Source organism: Phodopus roborovskii, unplaced genomic scaffold (assembly GCF_943737965.1).
Source record: "Phodopus roborovskii unplaced genomic scaffold, PHOROB, whole genome shotgun sequence".
Lineage (NCBI taxonomy): Eukaryota > Metazoa > Chordata > Mammalia > Rodentia > Cricetidae > Phodopus > Phodopus roborovskii.
In genome coordinates, this window is record NW_026126599.1 from 5,641,698 (window position 1) to 5,669,027 (window position 27,330).

Genomic DNA, 27,330 nt, shown 5'->3' on the forward strand with positions numbered 1-27,330 from the left:
TACCTGATGAGACTGGGTCTCAGTGAACCTACAGCTCATTCATTCAGCTAGGCTGGTTAGTCAGTGGGCTCCAAGGATCCACCCATCTCCACTCCCACCAGCCCTTGGGTTACAGACACACACCACTGCTTTCTCTGGACCCTGGGGATCTAAACTGGTCTTCACATTTCTCTGGCAGGCACTTCTATCAGCTGAGCCATCTCTCCAGCTCCCTGGTAGCTGTAGTCTTGTGGACAGACAGCTCTGCATCTTAGGAGGCTCGTGAGCAGTTCATTCTTTTCTGTGTTTCAGGAACCATTTGTAACCCTGGACCTCGGAAGTCTATGGCTAAGCTGCTTTATGTCCGTCTGGCGCTCTTCCTGCCAGAGATGGTCTGGGCTTCTCTGGGGGCCTTCTGGGTGGCAAAAGGTATCCAATGTGACAAGACAGTTTTGATTGGCATCATCACCACCGTCATTGTCAGGTGAGGCCTTCCTCTTTTTGTGGCTTGTCCTCAGGTGTGTTTCTGAGCAGTATAACACCCTGACATCCTGTGGACTTTTTAACATAGAGTGGCATCTTTCTGAGTCTTGAGGATGTAGGGATGTTGTTTGGTCTTTGAGAAACAACTCATCTTCCAGTTTGTGTGTGTTCACTTTCTTTCCACTCCTCACTTCTCTGCAAGTTCCCGCTCTCATAAGAAGAAAGAGGGACTGGAGAGATTACTCAGTGATTAAGAGCACTTGTCAAGCTATTGTGAGGACATGAGTTCAGTTCTTAGCATCCATATCAACTAGGCCTCCCATGTACACCTTTAACCCCAACTCCAAGGACAGTGGGGACAGGAAGATCACTGGGGCTTCCAGCCAAGCCCAGAAAACATGAGCCCCAGGTTCAGAGAGAAAGATCCACCTAAAGGAAATAGTTAAGTGTGGGGCAGAGGGCCACCCATCGGAGTGTTCAATAATGTAGATATTCCTTTTGTTTTACTATGAAGAACCTCAGGGCACTGAGGGGTAGCTGGGTCATGGTCAGGGGTTCCTGGGGAACTAGTTCTAGTGATTTCTACATTCAGGCTACAATGCTGCCCACACTCAACCCTTTGTTTTCTGGGCATTCCCCTCAGAACTCTCTGGTCTTCATGGGACTTGGGTTAGCTATGGACTCGTGAGGAACTTTTTTAAAATAATTATTTATGTAGTTAGTCATATGTGTGTATGTGTATGTGTGTGCATGACATGACACATGTTGGAGGTTAGAGAATAACCTGCAAGAGTTGATTTTTCTCCTTCTGTCATGTAGACCCTGGAGACCAAATTCAGGTGCCCAGGCTTAGCCAAAAACACTTTTACCTCCTGAGTCGTCTCACTGACCCTTGGAGGGAACTTTCTAGAAGAAAAGTGCTAACCTTAGCCAGGTTCTTAGAGAGCTGCCTTTCCTTCAGCAGTACAGCATCAAGGTGTAGGGCTTGTGTGTGGAGGGGCTCAGGTCACCCAGCCTTCTCAGCCACCAAGCCTTTCCCATGCCTTAATTTTTGCAGTTGGATTGTCATGGCTGCCACCATGGTCACCATCATCTTTGTCTTTGATCCGCTGGGTGGGAAGATGACTCCACATCCCCCGGGCTGTCCCGAACACCTGGATAGTAACAACTCAAGCCAGTTACTGACCGGCCTGAAGACAGCCGCCAGGAGTGTGTGGGAGACCAGAGTAATGTTCTGCTGCTGCTGCGTGGGACAGGATGACAACGCCAGAGTCGCTTTCTCCAGTGCGGCCGACCTTTTCTCAACCTACTTCTCTGTAAGCAGAAGGGATGTGCTGTGGTCTCTTTCTCCTGTTTCTGTCGGTGCTTCTGTGGGAAGATGAGCATCCTGCACAAAGCCACCTGAGCCACCATGATAAAGTGGCTTTGAGGACTTGGACGCCTTGGGCGTGCATGAGGTTCAGGACGGAGTACACTGCCTGGGTGGGCTTGGCAGGCAGCAATTAACTGTAAGGATGGCCATGTCTTTTCTGCTCCTTGTTTGTTTCGCTTTGTTGAGATGGGGGTCTCCTGTAACCCAGGCTGGCCCGAAATTGCCTGTGTAGCCAAGCATGAACTTGAGCCTTCCGATCCTCCTTCAACTACCTCTTTGGTGCTGGGATTACAGGCATGTGCCGCTACTCCCGGTTTGTTTGGTGCTAAGGATGGAACCCAAGGCTGCATGTATTTAGGCATGTGCTGTGTGCTAGCTGAGCCCCAGCCCAGCCCTCAACCCCTTTCTTGATGGCTCGGTGTGTCCTTTCATTGACAATGGTCCATTACAGTCCAGCCTGTGCATCGTTTTCAAGGAACTAAATAACAGAACGTGTACATTAGGAAAGAATCTGCTAGGTGTCTTTTTATGCCTCTTCTGTCCAGCTCAGTCAGCGGGTAGACTTGTACAGGCAGGGGAGTAAGGGGAGTATCAGAAAGGAAGTCCTCAGCTCAGCAAGATGGCTCAGCAGGTAAGGATGATTGCTGCCAAGATTGATGACCTGAGTTCAGTCCCCAGGACCCTCATAAGTAGGAGAGAACTGTCTCCTGCAAATTGTTCTCTAACCTCTACATATGCACACACATACAAAAATGTAAAAAGTAATTTAAATATTCCTCACTGCTCTCCATGACTAGTGACTGAAGTGCAAAGGGAATCACTGTTCCAGGATGAGCTGCCCAAGGACTTGGACATGCTCATTTTTTCTTGCACCTCTATGTGTTTGTGTAATGATGTGTTGTAACTACTGTTATTTTTGGTACTGAAACCAAGTAAAAGAAAAGATTCCTTTCCACATCCTATGCACCTTCCTGTCTCTCTTTCTTGCTCTGACTTGTAACTGTTGAGAGCTAACATTGTGACATGATAGCAGGCTACACAGCAGTGGCCTTCATATGGAGATGCAAGAGGTGTGCTGTGTAAAACTTTTTTTCCCCTCGAGACAGGGTTTCTCTGTATTGCTTTGGAGCCTGTCCTGGAACTTGCTCTGTAGACCAGGCTGGCCTTGAACTGACAGAGATCCGTCTGTCTCTGCCTCCCAAGTGCTGGGACTAAAGGTGTGCGCCACCACTGTGAGGCCTATACAATTTTTTTAAACTTGTTTTTATTTCTGTTATTTGTATCTGCTTTACGAGTGCAGGTACCCCAAGGAGTCCAGAAGAGAGTATCGGCTCCCTTGGAGCTAGAGTTACATGGAGTTGGGAGATTACCTGATAGAGGTGCTGGGAACTGAACTCCAGTCTTCTATGAGCTATCTTTCCAACCATCCTTCTAAATCTTACAGGTGTGCTTCAACCCAATCTCAAGGTATCTAGGAGAAGAGAGGTATCCAGTCACTCCCAGTCTCCTGTAGCTGAGGCTGACTTTTAACTCTTTATATAGCTGAGGATGACCTTGAACTCCTGGTCCTTCTGCCTCTGTTTCCTGATGTGGAGATAATAGGTGTGCTCCACCAAGATGTTTTTTTCCGTTTGTTTTGTTTTGAGACAGGGTTTCCCTGTACAGCCCTGGCTGTAGATCAGGCTGCCTCAAACTTGGAGATCCACCTGCCTCTGCCTCCCCAGTACTGGGATTAAAATCATGCGCTGCCACCACCTGCCTGCAATACAGGTTTTATGTAGGGCTGCAGATGAAATCAAGGATTCATGCATCATAGACCTCTTTGTCTAAAAGAAGCCCAGCTGTCCTTCCTGTGGGCTAGAAGTACCTGCTGCTAGTGGGGAATTTCTTTTAGCTTCTTTTGTTTTTAATTACATTTATTTTGTATATGTCCATGCATGTATGGCATATTTGTAGGCCAAAGGACAACTTGCAGGAGTTTAGTTCTCTCCTTCCAGTCTGTGTTCTGGGCATCAAACTCAGGTTGTCAGGCTCAATAGCAAGTGCCTTTACCACTGACCTATTCATCTTGTGGCCTGCTGATTTGCTGTTTCTCCCTCTCTCCTTTTTTTTTTTTTTGACAGAAGGACTCGTTGTATAGCTCAGGCTGGTCCTGACTTTGCCATCCTCGTGCCTCAGCTGTCTGGGTCCTACAATTCCAGGCATGTGCCACCAGGCCCAGCTGGTAGAGGATTTCTGACATCCATATTTGTTCACACGAGAAGTCTCACTAGTGTTTTACTGGTTTTTGATTTCTTTCTCAGCACAATATACCCAGTAATCATATGTTCACTGCCACAGAGTATGTATTAATGCAAACTTCACATCAGCTTACACTTTTAATCCCAGCATGCCTATGGTAAAATGGAAGCTCACAGGCTAGCCAGCCTGGAGTCCACAGTTCAGCAAGTATAGAAAGAGAGACCTTGCCTCAAAACAAGTTAGGAGGAGAGAACCAACCCATGAGAGTTGTCTTGTGACTGTCACACATGTATTCTGGTGTGTGTGTGTACTTGCACACAGACACAGAATTTTTTAAAAACAGAAATAGTTAAGTCACTTAAAATGAAATTTTAATAAAAAGATCAATCTAGCAGCCAGTCAGTGGTTGTGCATGTCTTTAATCCCAACACTGGAGAGACAGAGGCAGGAGGATCTTTGTGAGTTCGAGGCCAGCCTGGTCTAGAGTGAGTTCCAGGACAGCCAGGTCTACATAGAGAAACCCTGTCTGAAAAACTTTAAAAAAAAAAAATCTAGTGGATTTGTCTGAGGACAAGATAGGAAGAAATGCTAAGTTCACATCTAAAAGGAATCCTACAAAGGAAAATGCTCTTTAAAGGATATCTTCAAGGGGATGGAGAGATGGCCCAGTGGTTAAAAGCTCCTGCTCTTCCAGAGGACCTGAATTTGGTTCCCAGCACACACATTAGTTAGCTCACAAATGCCTGTGATTACAGGTCCAGGGGATCCAGCACTTCTCGCCTCTGAGGGCTCCTAAACTCATGTGGTATGCATTAGTGCGCTTGCGCACGCACGCACGCACGCACGCACGCACACACACACACACACACACACACACACACACACACACACACACACACACGCAAAAGTCCCTTTAAATACTTCTCTAAGCTGGTTATGGTGCTACATGCTTATACTTGGGAAGTAGAGGCAGGAGGATCTGGAATTCCAGGTTATCTTTAACTACTTAGTGAGCTGGAGGCCATCCTAAGCTACAAGAGACTGTCTCAGACAAACAAAACAAAACAAAACAAAAAACAAATACCTTTCTCTGTGTAACGCATCTGTGTACTTGCATACCTGCCAGTGAACTCTATTCAACTGGAATGCTAAGGGGTTTCTGGGCAGTCTGATGGGTTTTACGGCAGGCCATTGTGCTTCCCCACCCAGGACACAGACCTGGTGCCCAGTGATATTGCAGCAGGCTTCACCCTTCTCCACCAACAACAGGATAGTATCAACAACAGCCTGGAGCCTCAGGAGGTCATCACCCACTTTCCAGGGCAGTCTCAGGTAATGACAAAAAACACCTAACATTTGTGCTCCTGTATAGGTCTTCAGGGTCATACAGTTATAGCTGGGCATGGGATACTCATGAGGAAGATTGTGAGTAGGAGACTGACCTGGGCTACATAGTGAGTCCCAGGCTAGAAACAGACCCTGTGTAAGAAGAGGAGAGGGAAAGGGAGGGTAATGAGAGGGAGACAGAGACAGACGGGAGAAGAGACAAGAGAAGTAGCCAAGAACGGTTTCAGTAGCCTTTGTCCTGAAACCCAACTTTCTCACCTAGATACCTGGTACAGGAAGCCCACCTCTGCTTATTGTCCAGGTGGCACTGTGAGAAATTCAACATTTGGTTCTTTGTTCTGGAAGAATTCCTCCCAGGATGGGGCCTGAGTCGCTCCAGAGTGTGTTTTCTTCTCTAGGTCTAGGAAGCAGAAACAGTTCAAGCTTTGCTTATTGAATATTTTCCTGTCGTAGGTCTTTTTTGTTTCTAAAAGGAAAGTCATGCCAAGTTGGGCAGTGTGTACCTACTGTTCCAGAATAAGGGGCAGAGGCAGGGGGATTGTGGGTTCCAGGTTACCCCAGGCTACGAAGTAGAAGGGACAAAACTCAACCTTTTCTTTCCTTCCCTCTCTAGCCCCTCTCTCTGTCTCTCTTCCTCCCCCCACCCCACACCCCCGGCTTCCTCCCTCCCTTCTTTCATTGCTGGGTGTGGAACCCAGAGTCTTGTACATACTAGGCAGATGTACTACCCTTGAGCCATGTCTCCAGATCCTCAAAAACAAACAAACAAAAACAGAAAAATAGCACAGAACACAGAGAAACCATATGTGTCCCCTCTGCCTCTGCCATGGCAGCCAGGCAGTAACTGCACCCATGTTGTTGGGGTCGAAAGCCATGGAGTCATCCAGACAGGAATCCATGTCTTAGTTACTTCTCTATTGCTGTGATAATATGCTAGGGCCAAGGCAATGAAGGAAATCATTTATTTGGGGCTTACAATTCTACTGGTCTAGAGCTCATGACTGTCAGCAACAGGCAGGCAGGCAGGCAGGCATGGTGCTGGAGTAGTAGCTGAGAGCTCACATCCTGAGACAACCATGGGGTAAAGAGAGCTACTGGGAATGATGTGAGTCTTGTGAGACCTCAGAGCCCTCCCCAGTGAGGCGCCTCTCCCTGTTGTTGACAGCACTGATGTCCAGGGTGGAAAGCCATGAAGGACTCCAGGCAGGAAGCTCCTGCAGGAGTCAGAACGCACCAGGGAGCCTTGTCTTCCTCCCTCACCGAACTTCTGGAGAATTCACAGGTGGCTACTTAAAAATCCACCTTTTTAGAAGCAGGTGGATCTGAGAGTTCCAAGACCAGCCTGGTCGATATATCGAGTTCCAGGCCAGCCAGGGATACATACAGAATCCTTGTCTCAAGAAACAAGTGCTAGGTGTTTGAACCTAGCACTCAGGAAGTAGGGGTATATCTCTGTGAGTTCTAGGCTAGCCTAGTCTACATAGCAATTTCCAGGACAGGGCAACCAGGGGTACACAGATACCCTGTCTTCAAACCAAACCAAACCCCAAATACCAGTTTTTCCCTACAAGATGCTGGAGACACAGCTAGGTTGTTAAGCACTTGCCACACATGTGTCAGAGCTGGAGTTTGGGCCCCCAGAACCCATGAAAGCTGGGTGGGTGTGGTGGTCTATCTGTAATTCTAGCATTGGAAGGTGAAGACAGAGGTGGGGTGTCTTTGAGGCAAGCTGGCTAGGGAGACTACTCAAATCGGTGAGCTCTGGGTTTGAGTCAGAGCCCCTGCCTGGGTGAGTAAGGTGGGAGAGCGAAGCAGGTTCTCAGTGTGAACCTTGAACCTCCACGTGCACACAGATGCACGCACAAGTGCCCACAACCTAGTGAACACACATACATGCAAGTACCCCACAAATACATGTAGGAGAAAAGGACTCTTTTGAGAGTCAAGGAGTAAAAGAGCAGGAAGGGTTAGAAGTTGGAGTTCAGGTTTAAGGTCTTAGTGTGGGGGTGGGAGAGGCTCAATGGGCTGAGCGCTTGCTTTGCAAGAGTGGGGGCCCAAGTTCAGATTTCCAGTATTCACATAAAGCAGGACACAGTATGGAGTGCTCTGTAATCCTGGGGTCCCCACAGCAAGATGTGAGCTGGAGACAGGAGACCCTTAGGGGCTGAAGGACCAACCAGCTGGGGAGATCCAGCAAACATGGTTCCGGCAGGGTGGAAGGCGGGGCAGGCACCTGAGACTCGTGCTGTGGGACACGTATGCCCACACTGAGTGCACACATATGTCTTTGTGTCCATCTTTTCCATGGCTGTCTCACACAAGGCTTTTTTCCCCCTTCTCTCAGGAAGCTGACTTGGATGCAGAAGTGGAAAATTGCCATCACTTCATGCCATTTGCAGCGGCTGCCTATGGATGGCCCCTCTACATCTATAGAAACCCGTTCACGGGGCTGTGCAGGATTGGTGGCGACTGGTAGGTTGGCTAGTGTGTTCCTTTCATAGAAATTTTTTTTTCTCTAAAAGAAAACAAAAAAAATCTACATTTTGAAAGCACTCAAGAATAGAACAAAAGTGTCTTAAGTCCTTCGTCTAGAATCTGTCTAGAGCTGTGACTCACCATGTCCTGTGTCCTAAGATATCATGCTTTATCTCTAAATTATTATTATTATTATTATTATTATTATTATTTTGAGAGAAAGTCTCACTATGCTGCCTCTGGCTGGCTGAAAGAAACTCATTACATAGACCAGGCTGGCCTCAAACTCACCAAGATGACTGGCTCTGCCTCCCAATTGCTGGGATTAAAGGCGTGGGCTGCCATACCTGGCAGTTGCACATTTTTAAAAAAAAAAAACTTTACTGACCCAGAACAGCACTCAGAACCACATACAGTTGTTGTCAACCTATATCTACATGTTGCTTCCGACATTTATGGTATAGTCATTGTTTACGGTCACTCTCAAACCTGGTGGCTGCTTCAGCAAGTGACTACTACAGCACACACATCCCTACATTGTTCTGGGCCAACACGGGAGAGTAAAAAGCTCAAGAGTGGAGCTACGCATTTAGCTTAGGTTGTAGAAGCTGATTGCATGGGAAATACAAGGCATGGTAAGGTCAGTTCTCTTAAGGGCAGGTTAAACTTAAGAAGGTGGGGTACACTGTAGGTCAGCAGGTTGAGAACACGGTTTTAAGTGATCTCAGGGTTTATTATTATTATTATTATTTTATTAGTTGTTTTATTTGAGATAGGGTTTCTCTCTGTAGTTCTAGCTGTCCTGGAACTCAACTCTGTAGATTAGGCTGGCCTCGAACTCAACAGAGATCCACCTGCCTCTGCCTCCCGAGTGCTGGGATTAATGGCGTACGCTACCATGCCTGGCTTTTCAGGGCATATTATTAACTTGATTATAAGGTCTGGAAAATGTTCAATCTCCAAAGGCAAGAGGGATTTTAAAGAGGAATATGTTATCACCCACTGTGCGGGCCCTGGGAATCAAACTCAGATCATCAGGCTTGGAGGCAAGTCCCTTTCCGGTTGAGTGGGCATCTCATGTTCTTTGTTAACAACTTGGCTAATTTCCTCATTGTAGTAAAATTATAAAATTCAAGCATTTTATCATTGATTATGAACTAACTGGTAACTTGTATTTGAATTCTTCTCATCCCAATAATGTATATGTATGTAATAGATGAGAATGGTGTATGCATATCCAAATGTGTATGTATGTGCACACACGTGTGTGGGTCAATGTCTTGCTGTACTTCTCTCCATTTTATTCTCTTGGGGCAGGGTCTCTCCCTGAACCTGAAGCTAAGCTGGTGGCTAGTAGCCACAGCCATCCTCCTGTCTCCACCCCATCACCTCACAGTGCTGGGTTACAGGCACTTTCACAGCCACACCTGGAATACTGCATGGGTTCTGTGGATTTAAACTCTGATCCTCTTACTTGCACAGCAAGCACTCTTTACCCATTAGACCACCTCACCAGCCCTACTTTTTTTTTTTTCCCTAGCTGATAGAACCCAGGGCCTTGTACATGCTAGGAAAGCATCCTCACATTAAGCTGAGTCCTCAGCTACCAAGTCCAGATTTAGCATCCCTCTGTTCTTCTGTGAGTCAGTCATAACCAGTGTGGGAGAAAACGTGCTGTTTTTCCCAAGTCACCCCGTCTTCTGCTATACAGCAAGCTTTGATTGCCTGCTCCTTGGTGTCTGTTCTGACACATGCTTCTTCCTGCTTCGTTCACAGTCATGGTTCATTGCTGTCATTTCTATAATTAGTATTTGGTGTTCACATGCCCCGACTTGACTGTACAGGCTAGTTCCTGTGTCTTTTTGATGGGTCCCTGTCACTTTCTGAGCATTTCCTAGTTACTCGTTTTGTTTTTTGGTGGTTTTGAGATGGGATCTCATGTAGCCAAGGATGGCCTTGGACCTCCTGCTCCTCCTGCCTCCCAAGTGCTAAGATCATAGGCACTCTTCCTGCCCTTCTGATGGAATTTTTCAAATTTTATTTATCATTAACATGTGCCTGAGATGTGTATGGGTACGTGTATGCCACAGCATACATGTGGAGGTCAAAAGTCAGCATTTAGGAGTTGGTTCACTCCCTCACCATGGGTTCTGGGATTGAACTCATGTGAAATTACTCAGCAAGCACCTTTACCCACTGAGCCATCTTGGCTTTGATGGAAGGTTCCTGATGAAAGGAACTGAAACTGGATCTTGTGCTTGCCCTGGAGTGGTTTCTGCCCTTCACCTTGCAAGGTGGAGATCCTAATTAGAAACCAAGATCTGAGTGCTAGGCGTGTCTGTCCATCCCTCTAGGGTGCTGCAGCCTGCACGACTTCCTGATGGACGGTTTGACAATTCAAGAAAAAAAATTAAATTACATGTTGTTTGTTTTTTGTGCACCTGTGTGTGCATGGATGTCAGAGCAGAGGACAACTTTCAGGAGTTTATTCTCTCCTTCTACCATGTAGATCCCATCCCAGGAATCGAACTCTGGTCATTAGGCTTGGCAGCAAGTGCCTTTACCTGCTGAGCCATTTCCCTGGCCACAGAAATTTTGCATGACCTCTCCTATATCATATATCTGTCACTTTGGCCCTCTGCAAGCTCTCAAACCCAACCACAGGGCAGTTTGTTCTCAGTCCCCAGTGCTTCCAAAGTCCCTTCGCATCCTTGTATGTTAGACTGGTAATGGGGCTGGAAAGTTGGCTCCGTCAGTAAAGTGCTTGCTACTCAAGCATGAGGCCTTGAGTTCAAAGCCCCAGCACCCACATAAAAAGGCTTATTCAGACTGCCTGTTTCTCCCAAGCTGGGGCTTGCTGGCTTCCAGCCTAGTTCCAGTTTAATGAGCACCATGTCTCAAGAATTAATGCAGAATGACAGACTGTGAGACCCCATGTCCTCCTCTGGTCTCCATGGATACATGGGTATGCACATGAGTGTGCAAACACACACAGATATATGAATGAATGAATGAATGAATGAATGAATGAATGTTAAAAATGTAGCTCAGTGAAAAAGTGTTTGCCCATCTGCAGGACCATGGATTCCATCCCCTGCTGCTCAAGAGAAACTATTCTGTTAGAATGTCTTAGATGTGGTCGGCCCTCCCTTCCTGAGTTTTCTAGCTAATCCTATAGTGGGGATTATGCTTGGTCAGGGGCTCAGACTTCCAATCACCTCTTTGTCTTCCCTTTAGTTGCAGAAACAGAGAGACAGAGTATGATGCAGTTGAAGGGGACCAGCACAACTGCCATTTTGCTTCCATCCTGAAGACAACCGGGCTGCAGTACAGGGACTTCATTCATATAAGCTTTCATGATAAGGTATTGTCTCAAACAGGGTGTGTCTAGATGTGGTTCTAGAGTCATTTGAGATCTAGTGGTGAGAGAGAGAGAGAGAGAGGGAGGGAGGGAGGGAGAGAGAGAGAGTGTGTATACACATGCATGTATGCATATGGGTCGTGGGTATTGAACTCGGGTTATCAGGCTCATCAGTGAGTATCTCAGTCACTGAACTAATCCCCAGCCTTCTTTTTTTTTTTTTTTTTTTTTTTTTTTTTTTTTTTTTGGAGACAGGATTACTCTGTGTAACTGTCCTAGCTGTCCTGAGTCTCACTCTGTAGACCAGGCTGGCCTCGAACTCACAGAGATCCACCCACCCCTGTCTCCCAAGGGCTGGGATTAAAGGTGTGCGCCACCTCCACCCTGTTCTTTTTACATTTTATTTTGAGGTGCTCTCATTAAGTTGCCCATGCTGGCACAGAACTTAGTCTGTGACCGAGTAGGCTTTGAATTTGTTGTCCTTTTGCCTCAGCCTCAGCTTCTTAAGCAGCTGGGATTACAAGCCTGCACCACAAGGTCTGGAATGGATTATTCTTCATAGAAGTTACACTGGAGCATACACACACACACAAAACCCTCTTCACATAAAATAAATGAATAAATATAATTTAAAGAAAACAAAACAAAACAAAAAATTCCTGAAGTTGCCAAGTGTGTTGGTGTGTGTCTGTAGTCCCAGCACTTAGGAGGCTGAGACAGGAGGATAGAGGATGACTGGGTTACAGAAACTCAGGTTTCTTTGTAGTTGGTGATGCTCTGTGTCCCTGTGGGTCAGGCCTGTGCTGGCTTCTTCTCTTCCAGGTATATGAGCTGCCCTTCATAGTGGTTCTGGATCACAGGAAGGAGGCCGTTGTGGTTGCTGTGAGAGGAACCATGTCTCTCCAGGTAAGGCTGCCGCGCCTGACAGATTCAGATATGGACACTGGGTGAGAGCAGAAAGTGAGCCATAGGTGGACCAGAGATCGAGCCACAGGTGGGGTGCTCAGAGCAGAGGAAATTTTCGTTAGGGACAGAAAGTGCCACTGTGTGAGGCAACCAAGCACTGAAGACAGGAAGCAAACATGGGTTGTAAAACACTAACTTGATGAAACATGGGAGGTGGTTCCCACTTAGCGACCAGCTGTTGGTAGCAGAGGTGCCAACATGTTCTAAGACAGGCTGGAGGGTCCCTGCTTGGGTCACCTCCTACTGACCCTCCTTAGATGTGCCTAGATGAGCCCCAAGCCTAGCTAGCCCTCCTTCTAATTTCTGCACCTGAGCCAGATGGGATGGCAAGAACAGTCTATCATCAGAAGACACACTGAGCCATGTATGGTGGTACACTCCCGTAACCCCACTTCTCTGAAGTCTGAGGCAGAAGGATTGCAAGTTTGAGTCCTGCTTGGGCTACACAGTAAGACTGAATTAAAAACAAAACAGAAGCAAACAAACAAACAAACAAAAAAAAGAGCTTAGGAGAATGCTTGGTGGCAAAGTGCTCTGAGGGGAGGGTGAGGGCCAAGTAAAAGCTAGTGGCTGCAGCGCCTCCCACAGCAAAATGGGAAAAGCAAACAGAAGAATCTCTGGAATCTCAGGGGCCTACAGTGACCGACAAGAGACCCTGCCTCAAGCGAGGTAGAGGTGAAGGCTGACATCAGGTGGCTCTCTGATCCAGCCGCCATACCTGGACCACGGCACACAAGCACCTGCATCCATACACGAGTGTGCACGTGCACACATACACACAGATTGAGAAGACAAAAACAAACAGTCACGTACTACCAAGTTCCTGTAGGGGTTCTCTGCAGGCCCTCCCGTCCTCCAGTCGCCCTGTGCTGGCTCTTCTCGGTGCAGTGAGCCCCTTGCCCACCCCCAGTCTCCTTTGGCCCCCACTTCTCGTCCCGCTCTCTTTCCCCTTTCAGCATCTGCTTTCTGGTCTCCCCCTCACTCTCACTTCCTGGTTCTGAGGAAGTGTTACTGCTGAGCATGCAGGACCGGCCTAGAATCCAGACATTTTGAATTTTAAGTTAGGGCCAACCCGAGCAACCTAGAGCCTATGTCAAAATAAAACAGGCCTGGAGAGATGACCCAGGGATAGGTGAGCACTGGCTGCTCTTTGGGAGGATCTAAGTTCGATTCCTAGCGCATATGTAGCAGCTCACAGCCATCTGTGATTCTGTTTCCAGGGGATCTGGCACCCTTTCCTGGTCTCTGGGTATCAGGCATACATGTGATACAAAGACATACATGTGAACAAACATGCATACACATAAAAATATTATAGTAAAGAGGGCCAGGGGTGGGGTGGACATGATAGTATCACATCTTTAATTCTAGCCCTTGGGAGGCAGAGTAGGCAGATCTCTGAGGGTTAGAGGTCAGCCTGGTCTACACAGTGAGTTGCAGGCCAGCCAGGGCTACATAGTGAGACCTGATCTAAGAAAGATGCCTGGGCATATAGAAGATGCTTAGCATCTCCCTTTCAGAGGCTGTGGGTATGAGTCTAGGTAGAGCACTTAACATACCATGCAGAAGGCGGGAGTTCAATCCTTAGTATTATCCATCACTCCTTGCTCAGTCGATCATTCTAGATCACACAGCCTCAGGCTCTCTGGCGATATCCTTTCCCAGCCCTTGTTCTGACCAGGTGTTTCCCATCATCTCGGTCCCTATCTAGGTTCTCATCATCCTAGTCAATCCATTTTCTTTCCTGTGTAGCTCCCAAGTGTCTCCAAAAACTGGAATAAAAGCAAATACCCAACATAGGCTGCTCCAGTCTGTCCTTTATATTGTTCACAGGCCTCAGCTTTTCTCTTCCTTCTCTAGAAACCTCCAGTGCACACTGCTTTCCTCAGAGTGTTTGTTCCCTGTCAGTCTGGTGGATGCTCTGTGACCTGCCTGGCCACCTTTTCCTAGCCCAGCCTGTACACCACCCTAAGTGTGCCAGGTGTCCTCAGTGGATTGCCCGAGGGACTTTTTATCAAGTAGGAGTAAACCGGGCAGGGAGGTACATGCCTGCAATCCCAGCATGGGAGGTAGGAGCAGGAGGAATTCAAAGCTATCCTGGGCTACATGGTGAGACCCTGTTAGAAACAGACACCAAAATAGTTTGGGAGGCAGAGGCAAGGAGAATTCAAAGCTAGCCTGGGCTACATAGTGAGACCCTGTCACAAGCAGATACAAAATTTCATGGAGCTCAGGTTGGTGCTTGTCCTCCCAAGAGGACGGTCATTCTGCTTTCTTTCAGGTTCAGCCCAGCCACTCATCCTCTCTCTCCTATCAGCATCTTTGTTATTGTTTGGTGAGCCATTGAATGTGGGTTCCAGAGGACAAAAACAAGGCTCTGTTCAAACCCCAATTTGTGCTCTGGGCTGGGAAGACCCTTAGATTGCTGTGCACAAGACAAAGGTGTTTCTAGATGTCCCTTCCATCACTGCCATTCCTGTCTGGTACCCAGCCAGCTCCCTGCCTCAGCTGTGTTTCCTGCGGAGGCTGGGCACATCTCCCTCAGCAGTCTCACAGCCCTCCATCCCCACACGTGCGGCCTTCACCCACTGTGCAGCTCCACAGGCTGACATTGCTGTGTCCCTGCTCACAGGATGTCCTGACTGACCTGTCTGCAGAGAGCGAGAACCTCGAGCTGGATATTGAGCTGCAGGACTGTGTGGCCCACAAGGTATGTTTGTGTTGAGAGGGAACATTTAAAGAGATGGAGTGATGTGGCTGAAGCCAGAGATGGACTATGAGATCAAAGACATTAGGTGGGCTGACCTTCCTTCCCTTCTTTCCTTCCGTCTCCTCCCACCCTGGTTTTTCAAGACAGTTTCTCTGTGTAACAATCCTGGCTGACCTGGAACTCACTCTTTAGACCAGGTTGGCCTCAAATTCAAATTCACAGAGATCTACCTACCTCTACCTCCCAAGTGCTGGGAATAAAAATGTGCACTGCCACCACCTGGCCCTAGCCTCCTTCCCATTGTTTTAGGCAAGAGTCCTATGTAGACCAGGCTGGCCTATAACTAACTCACTTTGTAGCTAAGGATAACTTTGAACTTTGTGATCCTCTTGCCTCCACTGGTTTTACAGGTTAGGGAGCAAATCCAGAGCTTGATACACACTAGACAAACATTCTGTTAACTGAGCTATATCCCCAGTCACTCTCCCCCTGTAATTAAAGTTTAATATCTTAGTGAAAATGCTTAGTCCAAAGCAGAGCAGCAGAGCGAGAGTTCCGGCCTTGTGGGCGGCATAGGCTGGACAGCTCACTTCCCACAAGTTCTCTGTGGATGTGGCCAAAGCCTAGTTCTCTGTTTCTCTCTTCCTGTTCTGTGGGAGTGAGTGGGGCAGAGTTCCTCCTTGGAGGAGGAAAACCCCACCTCAAACAGGGTGTGTGTGAAATGGTTTCTAAACATTGTAAAATGAGTATAGTAATCCAGATGTGGAAACTCTTAGGTGGGAGGATCATGAGTTTCAGGCTCATTTTGTCTACACAGCAAGGTCCACGCCATAGTGAACTATGTAGTGAGACTTTCTCTCAACAAACCAAAAGACATATGATGGATTGGAAGATAGATGCATGGATGCTGAAAGGATAGATGGATAGATGGATGGATGGGTGTATGGGTGGGTGAATGGATGAAAGAAAGCATGGGGGATGGATGTGTGGATGATGGATGGGTGGGTGGATGGATAGGCAATGAATGGATGAAAGGATGGTAGATGGATATGTGGATGATGGATGGATGTATAACATTTATCATTTTAACCATTTGTGATGTTTCAATTCAGTGCCATCATGTGTTTGTACAGTGTTTCTATTTATATCCTAGTTTTAGATGGACCCTGATGTTGACTGTGAGCTTATTACACACTAATGGCCCTGTTCCCAGCTCTAATAGCCTCTATTTTACCCTCTCTCCTTGTGAGGTTGCTTCTTCTGGTATTCATCGTATGTGTGTGTGTGTGTGTGTGTGTGTGTGTGTGTGTGTGTTCCTATCTGTGTGTAGGTTCACACGCATGTGTGTATATGTGCATATGAATATGAAGGTCATATGATGTTGACTGCCTTTTCCAATTGCTTTCTACTGTATTTTTTGAGGTAGAGTTTCCCTAAACCTAGATGGGTGTTTAAATCAGTTTAGTTGAATAGGGCATTGGATATCTAGCACTCATATACAAAAGCTGGACATTGTGCATCTGTAATGTCATCACTGGGTGGGTGGAAGCAGGCTGATTCTGGGCTGTGCTGGCCGGCCAGCCTAGTTTAAACAGTGAGTGGGCATCTGTAGTCTCCACTCTGGGAAGATGGAGACAGGGGAATCCCCAGAAGCTGTAGGGCCAGCTAGCCCAGTATAGACAGAGGCAAACAACAAGAAATCCAGTTTCAAAGTAAGAGGCAAGGACCAAGACCCTAGGGTGTCCTCAGACTTGCATGGCAGTGTGAGTCTACACTCATATACACGAACACTAATACACACACACATGATATGAAAAAAGGGTGGCCTTCTTCAGAGCTGTGCCCATTAATGGTATGTTGTTTTGAACAATTGTGTTAGCAACTATTTATGGTCACCAAATACTTCTAAGAGGGGGCTGGGGTGTGACTCAGTGAGTAGAGTGTTTGCTTAGCATGCATGAAGCCCTAGGTTCAGTGTCCAACGTCACGTGAACTGGGGCATTCCTATAATCTCAATACTCAGGAGGTAGAAGAAACAGGAGACTTGGAAGTGTAAGGCTTGGCTACATGTGGAGAGTTTGAGGCTGGCTTGAACTACATATGCAGGTCTCCCATAAATAAGTAAATAAATAAATAAATAAGGAAATCTTCCCTTTCTCCACTCTGAAATCATAACTCATTTCAGTCTTATTGTAATTCTCAAAATAGTGTCTTTTTAAAAAGTATTTTTATTTCTCTGTGCACACACACCTGCTTGTCTGTATGGGCACCATATGGTTGCAGTAACCACTGAGGCCAGAAGAGGGCATCAGATCCCTTGGAATTGGAGCTACAGGCAGGTGTGACTCACCTGTTATGGGAATTGGAAACTGAAACTGCTTCTGTCTGTGAGAGCAGTAAATGCTCTTAACCACTGAGCCACCTCTCCAGCCTCCTAAGTGGTTTCTTAACATTCTTCCAAATCTTTGTCAACACTACCAAGAGCATGTTGTTTGCTGTTAAAATGGGCAACCAGATTTTAAGAGAACCCTCTGGAAACACTTCTCTTTGGTTCTCCTACAAAACATCAACCTCATGTGGTGGAGCATACATTGCAGCATCTGCTCTTCCAACACAGAAGTAAACCACAGGGCTGAAGAGACAGCTCAGTGGTTATGAACACTAGCTTCTCTTCCAGAAGACCTGGGTTCGATTCCCAGCACCCACATAGCAGCTCACAATGTCTGTAAAAAAGAGTAAGCCTCAAAAACCAGAGCCTCTGGACCACTGTTTGGGGTCCTTTCATTACCACATAACCCATGAGTGTACCCCACTCTCAATGTTCTCTTCACCTCGCAGCTGTAGCTTGAAAAGCTCAAAACACTAATAGTTTTCTCACCTTCCTCTGCTTTCGATTTGAAGAGGGGATTCACCTCTTACAACTCAGAACTGTGTGTGTGCGCGTGTGCATGTGCGTGTGTGCCCTGACATGCATGCCACAGAATAACTGATAGTCAGTTCTCTCCTTCCACCACTTGGGTCTCTGTGGGAGAATATTGTTTTAAGGTGTGTGACTTTTGTTTTGCAGCACTTGTTTAACTCTGTGAAGCTGTGTTACTGTGCCTGTCTAAAACACCTGATACTCTAATAAAGCGCTGGACAGCCAATAGCAAGGCAGGAGCAAGGATAGGCGGGGCTGGCAGGCAGAGAGAGTAAATAGAAAGAGAAGTGAGGAAAAGAGGAGGAGCAGCAAGAGAAGAAGAGGAGGACATCAGGGACAGCCACCCAGACAGCCAGCCAGACAGAAAGACAGACAGACAACCAACCACCCAGCCAGACAGCCACCCAGCCAGCCAGAGAGTCACCCAACCACCCAACCACCCAGCCAGACAGACGGACAGAAAGATAGACAGACAGACAGACAGCCACCCAGCCAGACAGTCACCCAACCACCCAGACAGACAGACAGACAGCCACCCAGCCAGACAGTCACCCAACCACCCAGACAGACAGACGGACAGAAAGACAGACAGACAGACAGACAGCCATGGAGTAAGAAGGAAAGAAGATATCCAGAAGTAAGAAAGATAAAAGTTCAGAGGGAAAAGGTAAGCAGGTTAACTTAAGAAAAACTGGCTAGAAACAAGCCAAGCTAAGGCTGGGCATTCATAAGTAAGAATAAGCCTCCATATGTGATTTACTTGAGCCAAAAAGCAAAAAGTGAAAAACATTTCAAACAACAGGTCTCAAAAATCAAATTCATGTTGTCTCAGCAGCAGGCACCTTTATCCACTGTTTGAATGTGGCTGTCCACAAATGGTGTGTTTTAGTACCTTTAACGTCATCCGGGCATGGTGGCACAGCACTTGGGAGGCTGAGGCAGGGGGATCAAAAGTGCAAGGCTTGGGACTGGGAGGGTGGATGGCTCAGTGTGAAGAGCTTGGCATCCAAGCATAAGGACCCAGTTTTGGATCCCCAGCAGCCATGTAAGAAGCTGGTTATGTAACCCCACTTCTGGTGGAAATTGCACACACACACACACACACACACACACACACACACACACACAGTGCAAGGACTAGCTGGCTAATATCAAATTGAGAGCCAGATTAGGCAACTTAAAGACCATCTCAAAAAATATTAATTTTTTAGAAAAATAGTTATGGTGTGTGTATCAGTGCACACGTGCCCATGGAGACCAGAAGAGAGCAACAGATCCCTTGACACTGGACTTACAGGTGCCTGTGAGCTTCCTAATGTGGGTGCTAGGCACTGAACTCTGGTCCTCTGATAGAAGCACTTTGAATCATTGGTCCATTTCTCCAGACCATAAAAATAAGTTCTAAAGGGTCTGGTATAATTCAGTGGTAGGTTGCTTGCCCAGCATATGCTAGGGCCCCTAGTTTCAATCCTTGGTCCTTAGATGATTGATTCAGTCATGTATAGTGCAGCTATGGACTAGTACACAGAACTACCCAGATAGGCCTGCTGCAAAAATGGATATTCCTGGTGACAGTGACTTACTTAGATACATATTAGCACCCACTTCATGGCAGCCAGCCTCTGGACCACAGGCCAAGAGTGTATTGGTGAACAATGAGGCTGGAGACAGACTTCTGAGCCTTCTGACCTCACCCCGTCTATTCCTCCAGGGAATTGCTCAAGCAGCCAGATATGTTTACCGCAGACTGGTCAATGATGGGATTCTGAGCCAAGCCTTCAGTATTGCTCCGGTGAGATTGCTCATTTTCTATTTTCTGTTCTTGTCATATTCAATCTGTTCTTCTGGGCCTTAATTCCCTCTGCCCTCTGTCCCCTAGGAATATCGGCTCGTTCTGGTAGGGCACAGCCTAGGAGCTGGAGCTGCAGCCTTGTTAGCCATTATGCTTCGAAGGGCCTACCCACAAGTCCGTGCTTATGCTTTCTCCCCGCCCAGGGGGCTCCTGAGGTAAGGTGTCACTCTCCTGCAGGACAAGTCAAGCCACGGCCCTTTCATTTACATAATTTCCTTATCTCCCCTTCTCAGAAGTTTGTTTTGAAACACTGTGTAGTGTGTCGATATGGCCCAGTTGGTAGCTCACCTCGAATACATGAAGCCTCGGGTAGCCCATGCCTGTCATCCCAGCACTAGAGAAGGAGTACAAGGTTAGGTTCCCTTTGGTTTCGTAGTGGACGAGGCCACCTGAGCTACATGAAGCCTTGTGTCAAAAGGGAAAAGAAATACTATGTTGTTGAAGGAAGACTATGTAAATTGAACATGGTAGGGCATGCCCATGATGGACGCACTTAAGAGGCAGAGGCAGGGGAACTGTAGTCCTTAGAGATGGCTGGCCAATACATCTAATTTCCTAAATAGCCCAGGCTGGCCCGAAACTTGCTATGAAGCTGAGGGAGACATTGATCCAATCCTCATGCTTCAGCCTCCATAGTAGCTGGGATTATAAACCTGGCTAAATGATAGAATTCTAAGGGTTTGTTGTTGTTTAGTTGGTTTTTAAAATATCTTTCTATAATTACCTATGTGTCTGTCCTAGAGGACAGAGGCACTGGGACACCCTGGAGCTGGAGTAGCAGCCTGTGCTTTTAACTGTTGAGGCATCTCTTCAGTCCCTAAAGTTGGCTTTTAAAGACAATTATTTTAGGACTGATCTACCAAGAGCACTTGTCTACCACGTGTGAAGCCCTGGGTTCAATTCCCAAAACCACTTAAAAAAAAAAAAAAAAAAACTTCAAACTACATTTTATGTATTGGTATGTCTGTGTGAGTGTCTGCCACACATGTGCAGGTGTCTATGGAAGCTAGACAAGAGCATCTGTTCCCCCGCAGCTGGAGCTATAGGTGCTTGTGAGCCACCCAGAGTGGTTGCTGGCTCCTCTGGAAGAGCAGTAAACACTTTTAACTACTGAGCATTTTTCTAACTGCAAATGGTTTTTTTTAGTTTTAATTGCATTCTTCTGTGTGAGCATGCATGTATGTATATGTGTGGGCCTGTTGGTGCCACGATACAGCACATATGGAGGAGTTTGGAGGCATCAATCCCAGGGATTGAAATCAGATCATCAGGCTTGAGTCCCTTTGTAACAGAGTTCCCATATCCTCTGTCCCCACCATGTGAGCCCCCCGCCGCCTGCCACCTCACCTGACCCCAGCTGTGCACTGTCCTTGATGAGCCTCCAGTGACACGTCACTGTCACCTAGCATCCGTCATGTGTCTGGGCTTCTCCTGGACGGTGCACATTCTCTGGGGTTGAACAAACAGGACTTTGGTTTTTGTTTGTTTGGTTGGTTGGTTAGTTTTTCGAGACAGGGTTTCTCTGTTTTGCTTTGGATCTTGTCCTGGAACTAGTTCTATAGCCCAGCCTGGCCTCGAATTCACAGAGATCCACCTGCCTCTGCCTCCTGAGTGCTGGGTTCAAAGGCATGCACCACCAACGCCCAGCTAAGGACATTTACTTTTATGAGCTGGAAAACATTGCTAGTTGAGCATGTTGACTGAATTATGCTATGTAAACTGTTGCCTTGATTATTAAAGAAATTTGTGCTATAACAAAAAAAAGACTACAATTAATGATTAAAAAATAAAAGGTAAAAACAACAACAAAAACTCTATATATCCATCAGAAAATCTGAAAAATAGAGAAAACAGACCAGGGTTTTTGACACAGGGTCTCACTGTGTAGTCCTTGCTTGAACTTGAACTCATAGACATCAGCCTGCCTCTGCCTCCTGAGTGCTGGGATTAAAGGTGTGTGAGCACCACCACACTTAGCAAACGGTCACTGAGGAGTAGGTGTGATTCTGAGAGGATGGTGTTAGCACTGTATATACTTCACAGTGGCCACACTCACAGCCAGCCTATGTCACCATCTCCTTCCTTAGTGTTAGCAGTAACAGTCATTTCCTCGGATGGACTTTATCAGAGGAGAGGGGACGGAAAGTGGGTTTCCGTTCCTCCTGCTCTAATTAGCTGAAAATAACACAAAGAACTGGCCAAGTATTGCCTCTGGTCAGGTAGAGTTCATGCCAGAAAAACAGAAATACTGTGGGTTTTGAGACAGTCTCACATCACAGTGTAGCTGAGCCTGGCCTGGATTTCATTGTGTAGCCCAGGCTAGCCCCAGCCTCCCAGGGTTCTGTGCCCCAGAACAGAATACTGCTCAGTTTGGAAAATACACTATGAGCTTCACTTAGGGACTGCTTTTGCTGTTATTTAACTTTTCTAATTTATTAAGAGGCCATCATCATAGTTCTAAAGATAATTCCTTAAACCAGTACTTGTGCTATTTTCTGTTCAAAAAAAAAAAAAAAAGAAAAAAGGAAAAGTCCTTTCACACAAGAAGTAGGCATTTATTTAGGCGATTTTTCATCTTTATGATTTATTTGCATATTTACTTTTTAGTGATTTCTAGATAAGGTCTTAACTGTGTAGCTAGCCCAGGCTAGCCCTAATTCTCAGTCCTTCCCCCTCTCCTGCTTATGTGCTAGATGGGATTGCAGGCTGGCCTTGAATTCAGTCTGTCCCTGGTAGATCAGTCTACTTGCCTTATCCTCCCGAGTGGCTGGAATTGCAGTCTGTGCCACTGCACAGGCCAGTTTGTCTTTGCAGGTAAACCGTTCAGGGGCTAGACTTTTGCTTCTGCCTGCTCATACATTGCCAGGGCACCTCCCAGATTGTGCCTTCTGGGTCTGCTGGATCAAAGGGGCCATATGATGGTATAGCTGTAGTGTCTTTCTGCATGTCTCCTGTGGCTTTGACTTTGCCCTGGAGTCCCCATGTCACTTCTGTCCTTTAGAGGATGCAGAATGTCTGCCCTGGCAGCTGTTTTTTTCTCACTCTGAAGCCTCCCAAAGTAACGGAACCTAGACTAACTTAGCTTGCATCTTGTTTGAAATTTCAGCAAATCCCTTTATGAATACTCCAAGGACTTCATTGTGTCCCTTATCCTAGGAATGGATGTGATTCCCAGGTCAGTGTCCCTCGAAGTTGGTCCATGGGGTCTGGGTAGTTGGCAACACCAGGTACTGATATCAGTGTGCTTTTTACAAACCAGGTTAAGCGTGACCAACATGGAGGATCTGAAGAGAAGGATCCTTCGAGTGATTGCTAACTGCAACAAGCCGAAGGTAACCTCTCAGCCTGGGTCAAGTGCAGGAGGGTCCATGTGGAGGCAGGCAGAGGGGCTTGCAGCCACAGACTCTAGGCCCAGCATATTTATGCTAGCATCTTCTCCTACTGCCCTGTGGACACTCTGGGATTCTGTGTGAGATGCAGAGTCACAGGGTGCCAGTTAGGAAGCGCTGCTGCCCGAGCTGCTGTTACTTTATCTTCCCCGAGCTTTTGGTTCCATTGCTCCCAGGCTTCCAGGAAGGCTGAGCCACCCATGCTCCAAGAGGTTCTAGAGAGCTGGCAAGATGGCTCTGTGGGGAAAGATGCTTGCTGCCAAACTTTCTGACCTGCATTCAGTCCTCACAGTGGGAGGGAAGGATCTCCCTCCAGTCAGTCCTCGTCTTCACACACAAATAATTAAATGCGAATAGGGAAATTTTAATAGCAGCCACTTGAGAGTGTAGCTCAGTGGTAGAGCACATGCCTAGTGTTCAAGAGGCTCTAGGTTGAAACCAACACACCCAGGAAAAGAGGAAGTGTATTAGCCAATAGGAGCTGATCTCTATGAGGGGGTGTAGTGGTGCTGGCCTATAATCCAGCAGCTGGGAGACTGAGGTGTGACTGCCAAAAATGTGAGGCCAAAAGGAAGGGGGCGGGGTCAGAGCCCAGTGGTAGAATAGTCCCCAGGATGCTTGAGGCCCTCGTTTTGTTGCCTGCTATTGGGTTAAGTTTAAAAAAGGAAGGGAGAGCTAGCGAGACTGTTTAGCAGGGGTGTGCCCTGTGGCACCAAGCCCAGTCTGAGTACAGTCCCTGGAACCCAGGGGGTAGAGCAGAGAGCCAGTTCCCAGTTTGTCCTACGCACACACACACCACCACGGGAACACACAAAATAAATGATTAAAAAACAATATTAAAGAATAGGTATGTATCAATGGGAATTTTGACAATATTCAAAAAAATATATGCCAGGTGTGGTCTACTGTGAGTATGGGACCGCAGGAGCTTTCACTTGTTAACTTTTTAAATACTCACTTATCAGACAAGTTTTGTTGTTGTTGTTGTGTTTTGTTGTATTGTCTTTTTGGTTTTTTGTGGCAGGGTTTTTTCTGTATAACAGTCCTGACTGTCCTGGAACTCACTCTGTAGACCAGGCTGGCCTCAAACTCACATACAGCCTCCTGCCTCCCGAGCGTTGGGAGTAATGGCATGCTCCACCACTGCCCAGCCCAGGACTTTCTTCCTAATCATTTTTTAGAAAGTAGCACCCAAGGGTGTGGCTAGCTCTGTAGTAGAGTATGGGTTTACCACATATAGGGCTTAGTTCTGGAATTAATCTCCTGCATTAAAAAAAAAATTTTTTTTTTTCCAAAACGCATACATGACTTGGTTTTTATCTATGGTGGCTTCATGGCACCACAAGCCCCACTCATGACCCATGGCAGGCTGAGCCCTGAGGGCTACCACCCAGCACAGGACCAATCTTGGCCTTGGGTCTTACCTTTCAGTACAAGATCTTGCTGCACGGCTGTTGGTATGGACTGTTTGGAGGAAGCCCTGACAACTCCCCTACTGAACTGGATGAGGGCAACCAGAGAGCCCTGTCTCAGCCTCTTCTTGGGGAACAGAGCCTGCTGACACGATGCTCCCCGGGCTACAGCTCCAGCGACTCCCTACTAGACTCTCCCAGCAAGTACCCACCTCTGTACCCACCTGGCAGGATCATCCACCTGGAAGAAGAGAGTGGCTCGGGGAGGTAAGTGCAGAGGGAGGCATGTGCCCGTCCCCGGAGGGTGACCAGGAGCCTGACCCACCTGTAGCTTCACTAGCTGATGTTCTCTTCTGTTCAAGGTTTGGCTGCTGTTCCGCTGCCCGGTACAGGGCTAGGTGGGCACATGAAGCAGAATTTGGCAAGATCCTGATAGGCCCAAAGATGCTGACTGACCACTTACCTGACATCCTAAATCAGGCCCTGGACAGAGTGGTTGCCGACAGAACAGCCTGTGTCTCCTGCCCAGGGCAAGGTGGCTCTCATGCAGCTGTGTCTTAACCCCCTCTACTGGACACTGCCCGTCACAATGGGCTTAGGCCTTTTTTCTTCCTGAATGTGAATGGCTTCTGTGAGGCTGGTGTGGTGGCACCCATCAAGGGAAGGCTGATGGGTCCAAGGAGAACAGGCATCAATATGACCGTACAATTTATAGAAACTTTCCTCCTCCGGAGACAGTTTTTCTCTGTGTAGCACTGGCTGTCCTGGAATTCAATGTAGACCAGGCTGGCCTCTAATTCAAGAGCTCCAACTGCCTGGGATTAAAGGTGTGCGCCACTGCCACCGGCCTATAGAACCATTTTCAACCATAGTATTAACAGGATCAGGAGTTGGAACTGTGCGGGTGTTGGGACTTCTGGGACAGCTTGTGGAGCAAGCCTCCTCTGGCCCCTCCACATCTGAAGACCCTCAGTGGATCTCTAGCATCCCCACCCTCACTAGGATCCCATCCTGCTGTTTACGTGAGTCTGAACTTAAGATAGTAAGTGTGCACTTTATATTCTTACCAGCATTCTTCATGTGGCACTAAGGGCAGCCAGAGAGCTTCCTCTGAGCCCAGCATTACAGCTCCTCATTTATACAACATGAACCAATTGCTCAACTTTGATGTGTGCTTAATTCTCACATTATTCTAGCTCTGAAGCCAGGTGTTGGGCTCAGAGGGAATTTTTTAAAATAAAGTAATTGATACACCGTCACTGATTGTATGGGAAGGCCTGTATTACCGGGGGACAAGAACTTGCTAAGTAGCTACTCCAATGTACTAATCCCCTCCCTGCATCAGCCCAGCCTCTTGGTGCTGGGATTAGAAGCATGCACCACTGTAACCCAGGTGGCAATGAGGGATTTTTGCCTTTTTATTGAAAACCAAGTTGTCTTGTTACTCTGGCTACTGAGGACTGCACATATTCCAAATACAAAGAGTCCACCAAGCACAAGACAAAAGTGTGGTGGTGACTTGAAGCTGATAAATTCCCAGCACTCAGATGGGGGCAAAGGACCAGGAACTGGAGGTCACACTCAGCTACTTAAAAAGACCTAGGCTATCATGTGCTAACTCCAGATGCTATCTCTAAACAAAACCCCAAAAGGAGGCTAAAGACAAAAGGGGAAACTCACAAGATGTATAAAATATAAGTACACATGTCAGGTATGGTGGCACCATGCCTTTAATCCCAGCACTGCAGAGCAGAAGCAGACCATTCTCCAAGTTCAAGGATAGCCTGGTCAAGATCACCCAGGACCATAGTGAGACTCTGTCTCAAAAAGTAAGAGTATTAAAAAAAAAAAAAAAAAGGAAGAAAAACCCAAAAGTAACTTGGGTCAGAAATCTGAAGGGGCTGGGCATAGTGGCACACACTTTTAATCCCAGCACTTGGAAGGCACAGGCAGGCAGATCTATGTGAGGCCAGCCTGGTCAACAGTGTGCATTCTAGGATAGCCAGAGATATATATCCCATCTCAAAAAACAAACAAACAAACAAACAAACAAAAAAAAAAAAAAAAAAAAAAAAAAAAAAAACCCTGAAGGGAATTTTAGACTCAGTGAAGTATCCAGTAGAATGGCTGTTAAAATGAAAGCCCTCAGAGATGAAATTAGGATAAGTAAACTGTGGAGTTGTGTAGGACATAAAGATTTGATGGCCAGATGATCCTGCAATCTGATCAAAAAACAGAGTATCTTAAGATTCAACAAGAGGGCTAGCTAGAGATGACTTGGTCAAATCTTGTTAGGTAGGTGTGAGGACGAAAGTTGAAATTGTGCTGGAGAGGTAGATAGGAAGGTTCTAGAGCATACTGACCAGCTTGTCTAGCCAACCAGTGAACTGCACAGGAGGGAGAGGTGGAGAGGGGGAGAGAGGGGGAAGAGAGAGAGAGAGAGAGAGAGAGAGAGAGAGAGAGAGAGAGAGAGAGAGAGAGAGAGAGCCTGTCTTCCAAAAGAAGAAAAAGAGAATTGGAGAATCACTAAGACTGCTGAGGCTGGTTTCTACAGATGTGCGCACACGCACGCTCGCACACTTTGAATTTTGGATTTCAGTATGCCTAGAAGTTTAGTTAACTCTTCTCAAATACAAAGAACAATTAAAGCATTATCCTAAGGAAACCAGAAGTACAGGAGCAGCCAAGTTCCATTATCACTGGCTACAACTTGAAGCTTATGTGCATATAAAATCGTGTCTGCTGGACACCAGATGTGTGGAGAGAATGGAGGTGGGTGTTGGGGTGCTACTGGGAAGGCATCGTCTCTCACATCCTTCCTTG

The 27,330-nt window shown here is 46.9% G+C and overlaps 1 protein-coding gene across 2 annotated transcripts in view; it reads left to right on the forward strand.

The window, feature by feature from the left end:
* Window positions 1-25,762, forward strand: part of Daglb (diacylglycerol lipase beta) — a 34,819-nt gene extending 9,057 nt beyond the window's left edge. The window contains exons 3-15 of one of the 2 annotated variants that reach the window (XM_051205219.1): window positions 292-463; window positions 1,520-1,778; window positions 5,285-5,407; window positions 7,767-7,894; window positions 11,135-11,261; window positions 12,081-12,164; window positions 14,857-14,934; window positions 19,566-19,646; window positions 19,734-19,861; window positions 22,813-22,881; window positions 22,966-23,038; window positions 24,527-24,774; window positions 24,870-25,762. In XM_051205219.1, coding sequence (XP_051061176.1) covers window positions 292-463; window positions 1,520-1,778; window positions 5,285-5,407; window positions 7,767-7,894; window positions 11,135-11,261; window positions 12,081-12,164; window positions 14,857-14,934; window positions 19,566-19,646; window positions 19,734-19,861; window positions 22,813-22,881; window positions 22,966-23,038; window positions 24,527-24,774; window positions 24,870-25,068 — 1,769 coding nt within the window. In that variant the 3' untranslated portion in view covers window positions 25,069-25,762. The remainder of the gene's footprint in view (window positions 1-291; window positions 464-1,519; window positions 1,779-5,284; window positions 5,408-7,766; window positions 7,895-11,134; window positions 11,262-12,080; window positions 12,165-14,856; window positions 14,935-19,565; window positions 19,647-19,733; window positions 19,862-22,812; window positions 22,882-22,965; window positions 23,039-24,526; window positions 24,775-24,869) is intronic. The other variant, XM_051205220.1, reaches the window with a different exon arrangement.
* Window positions 25,763-27,330: the final 1,568 nt, after the last annotated feature.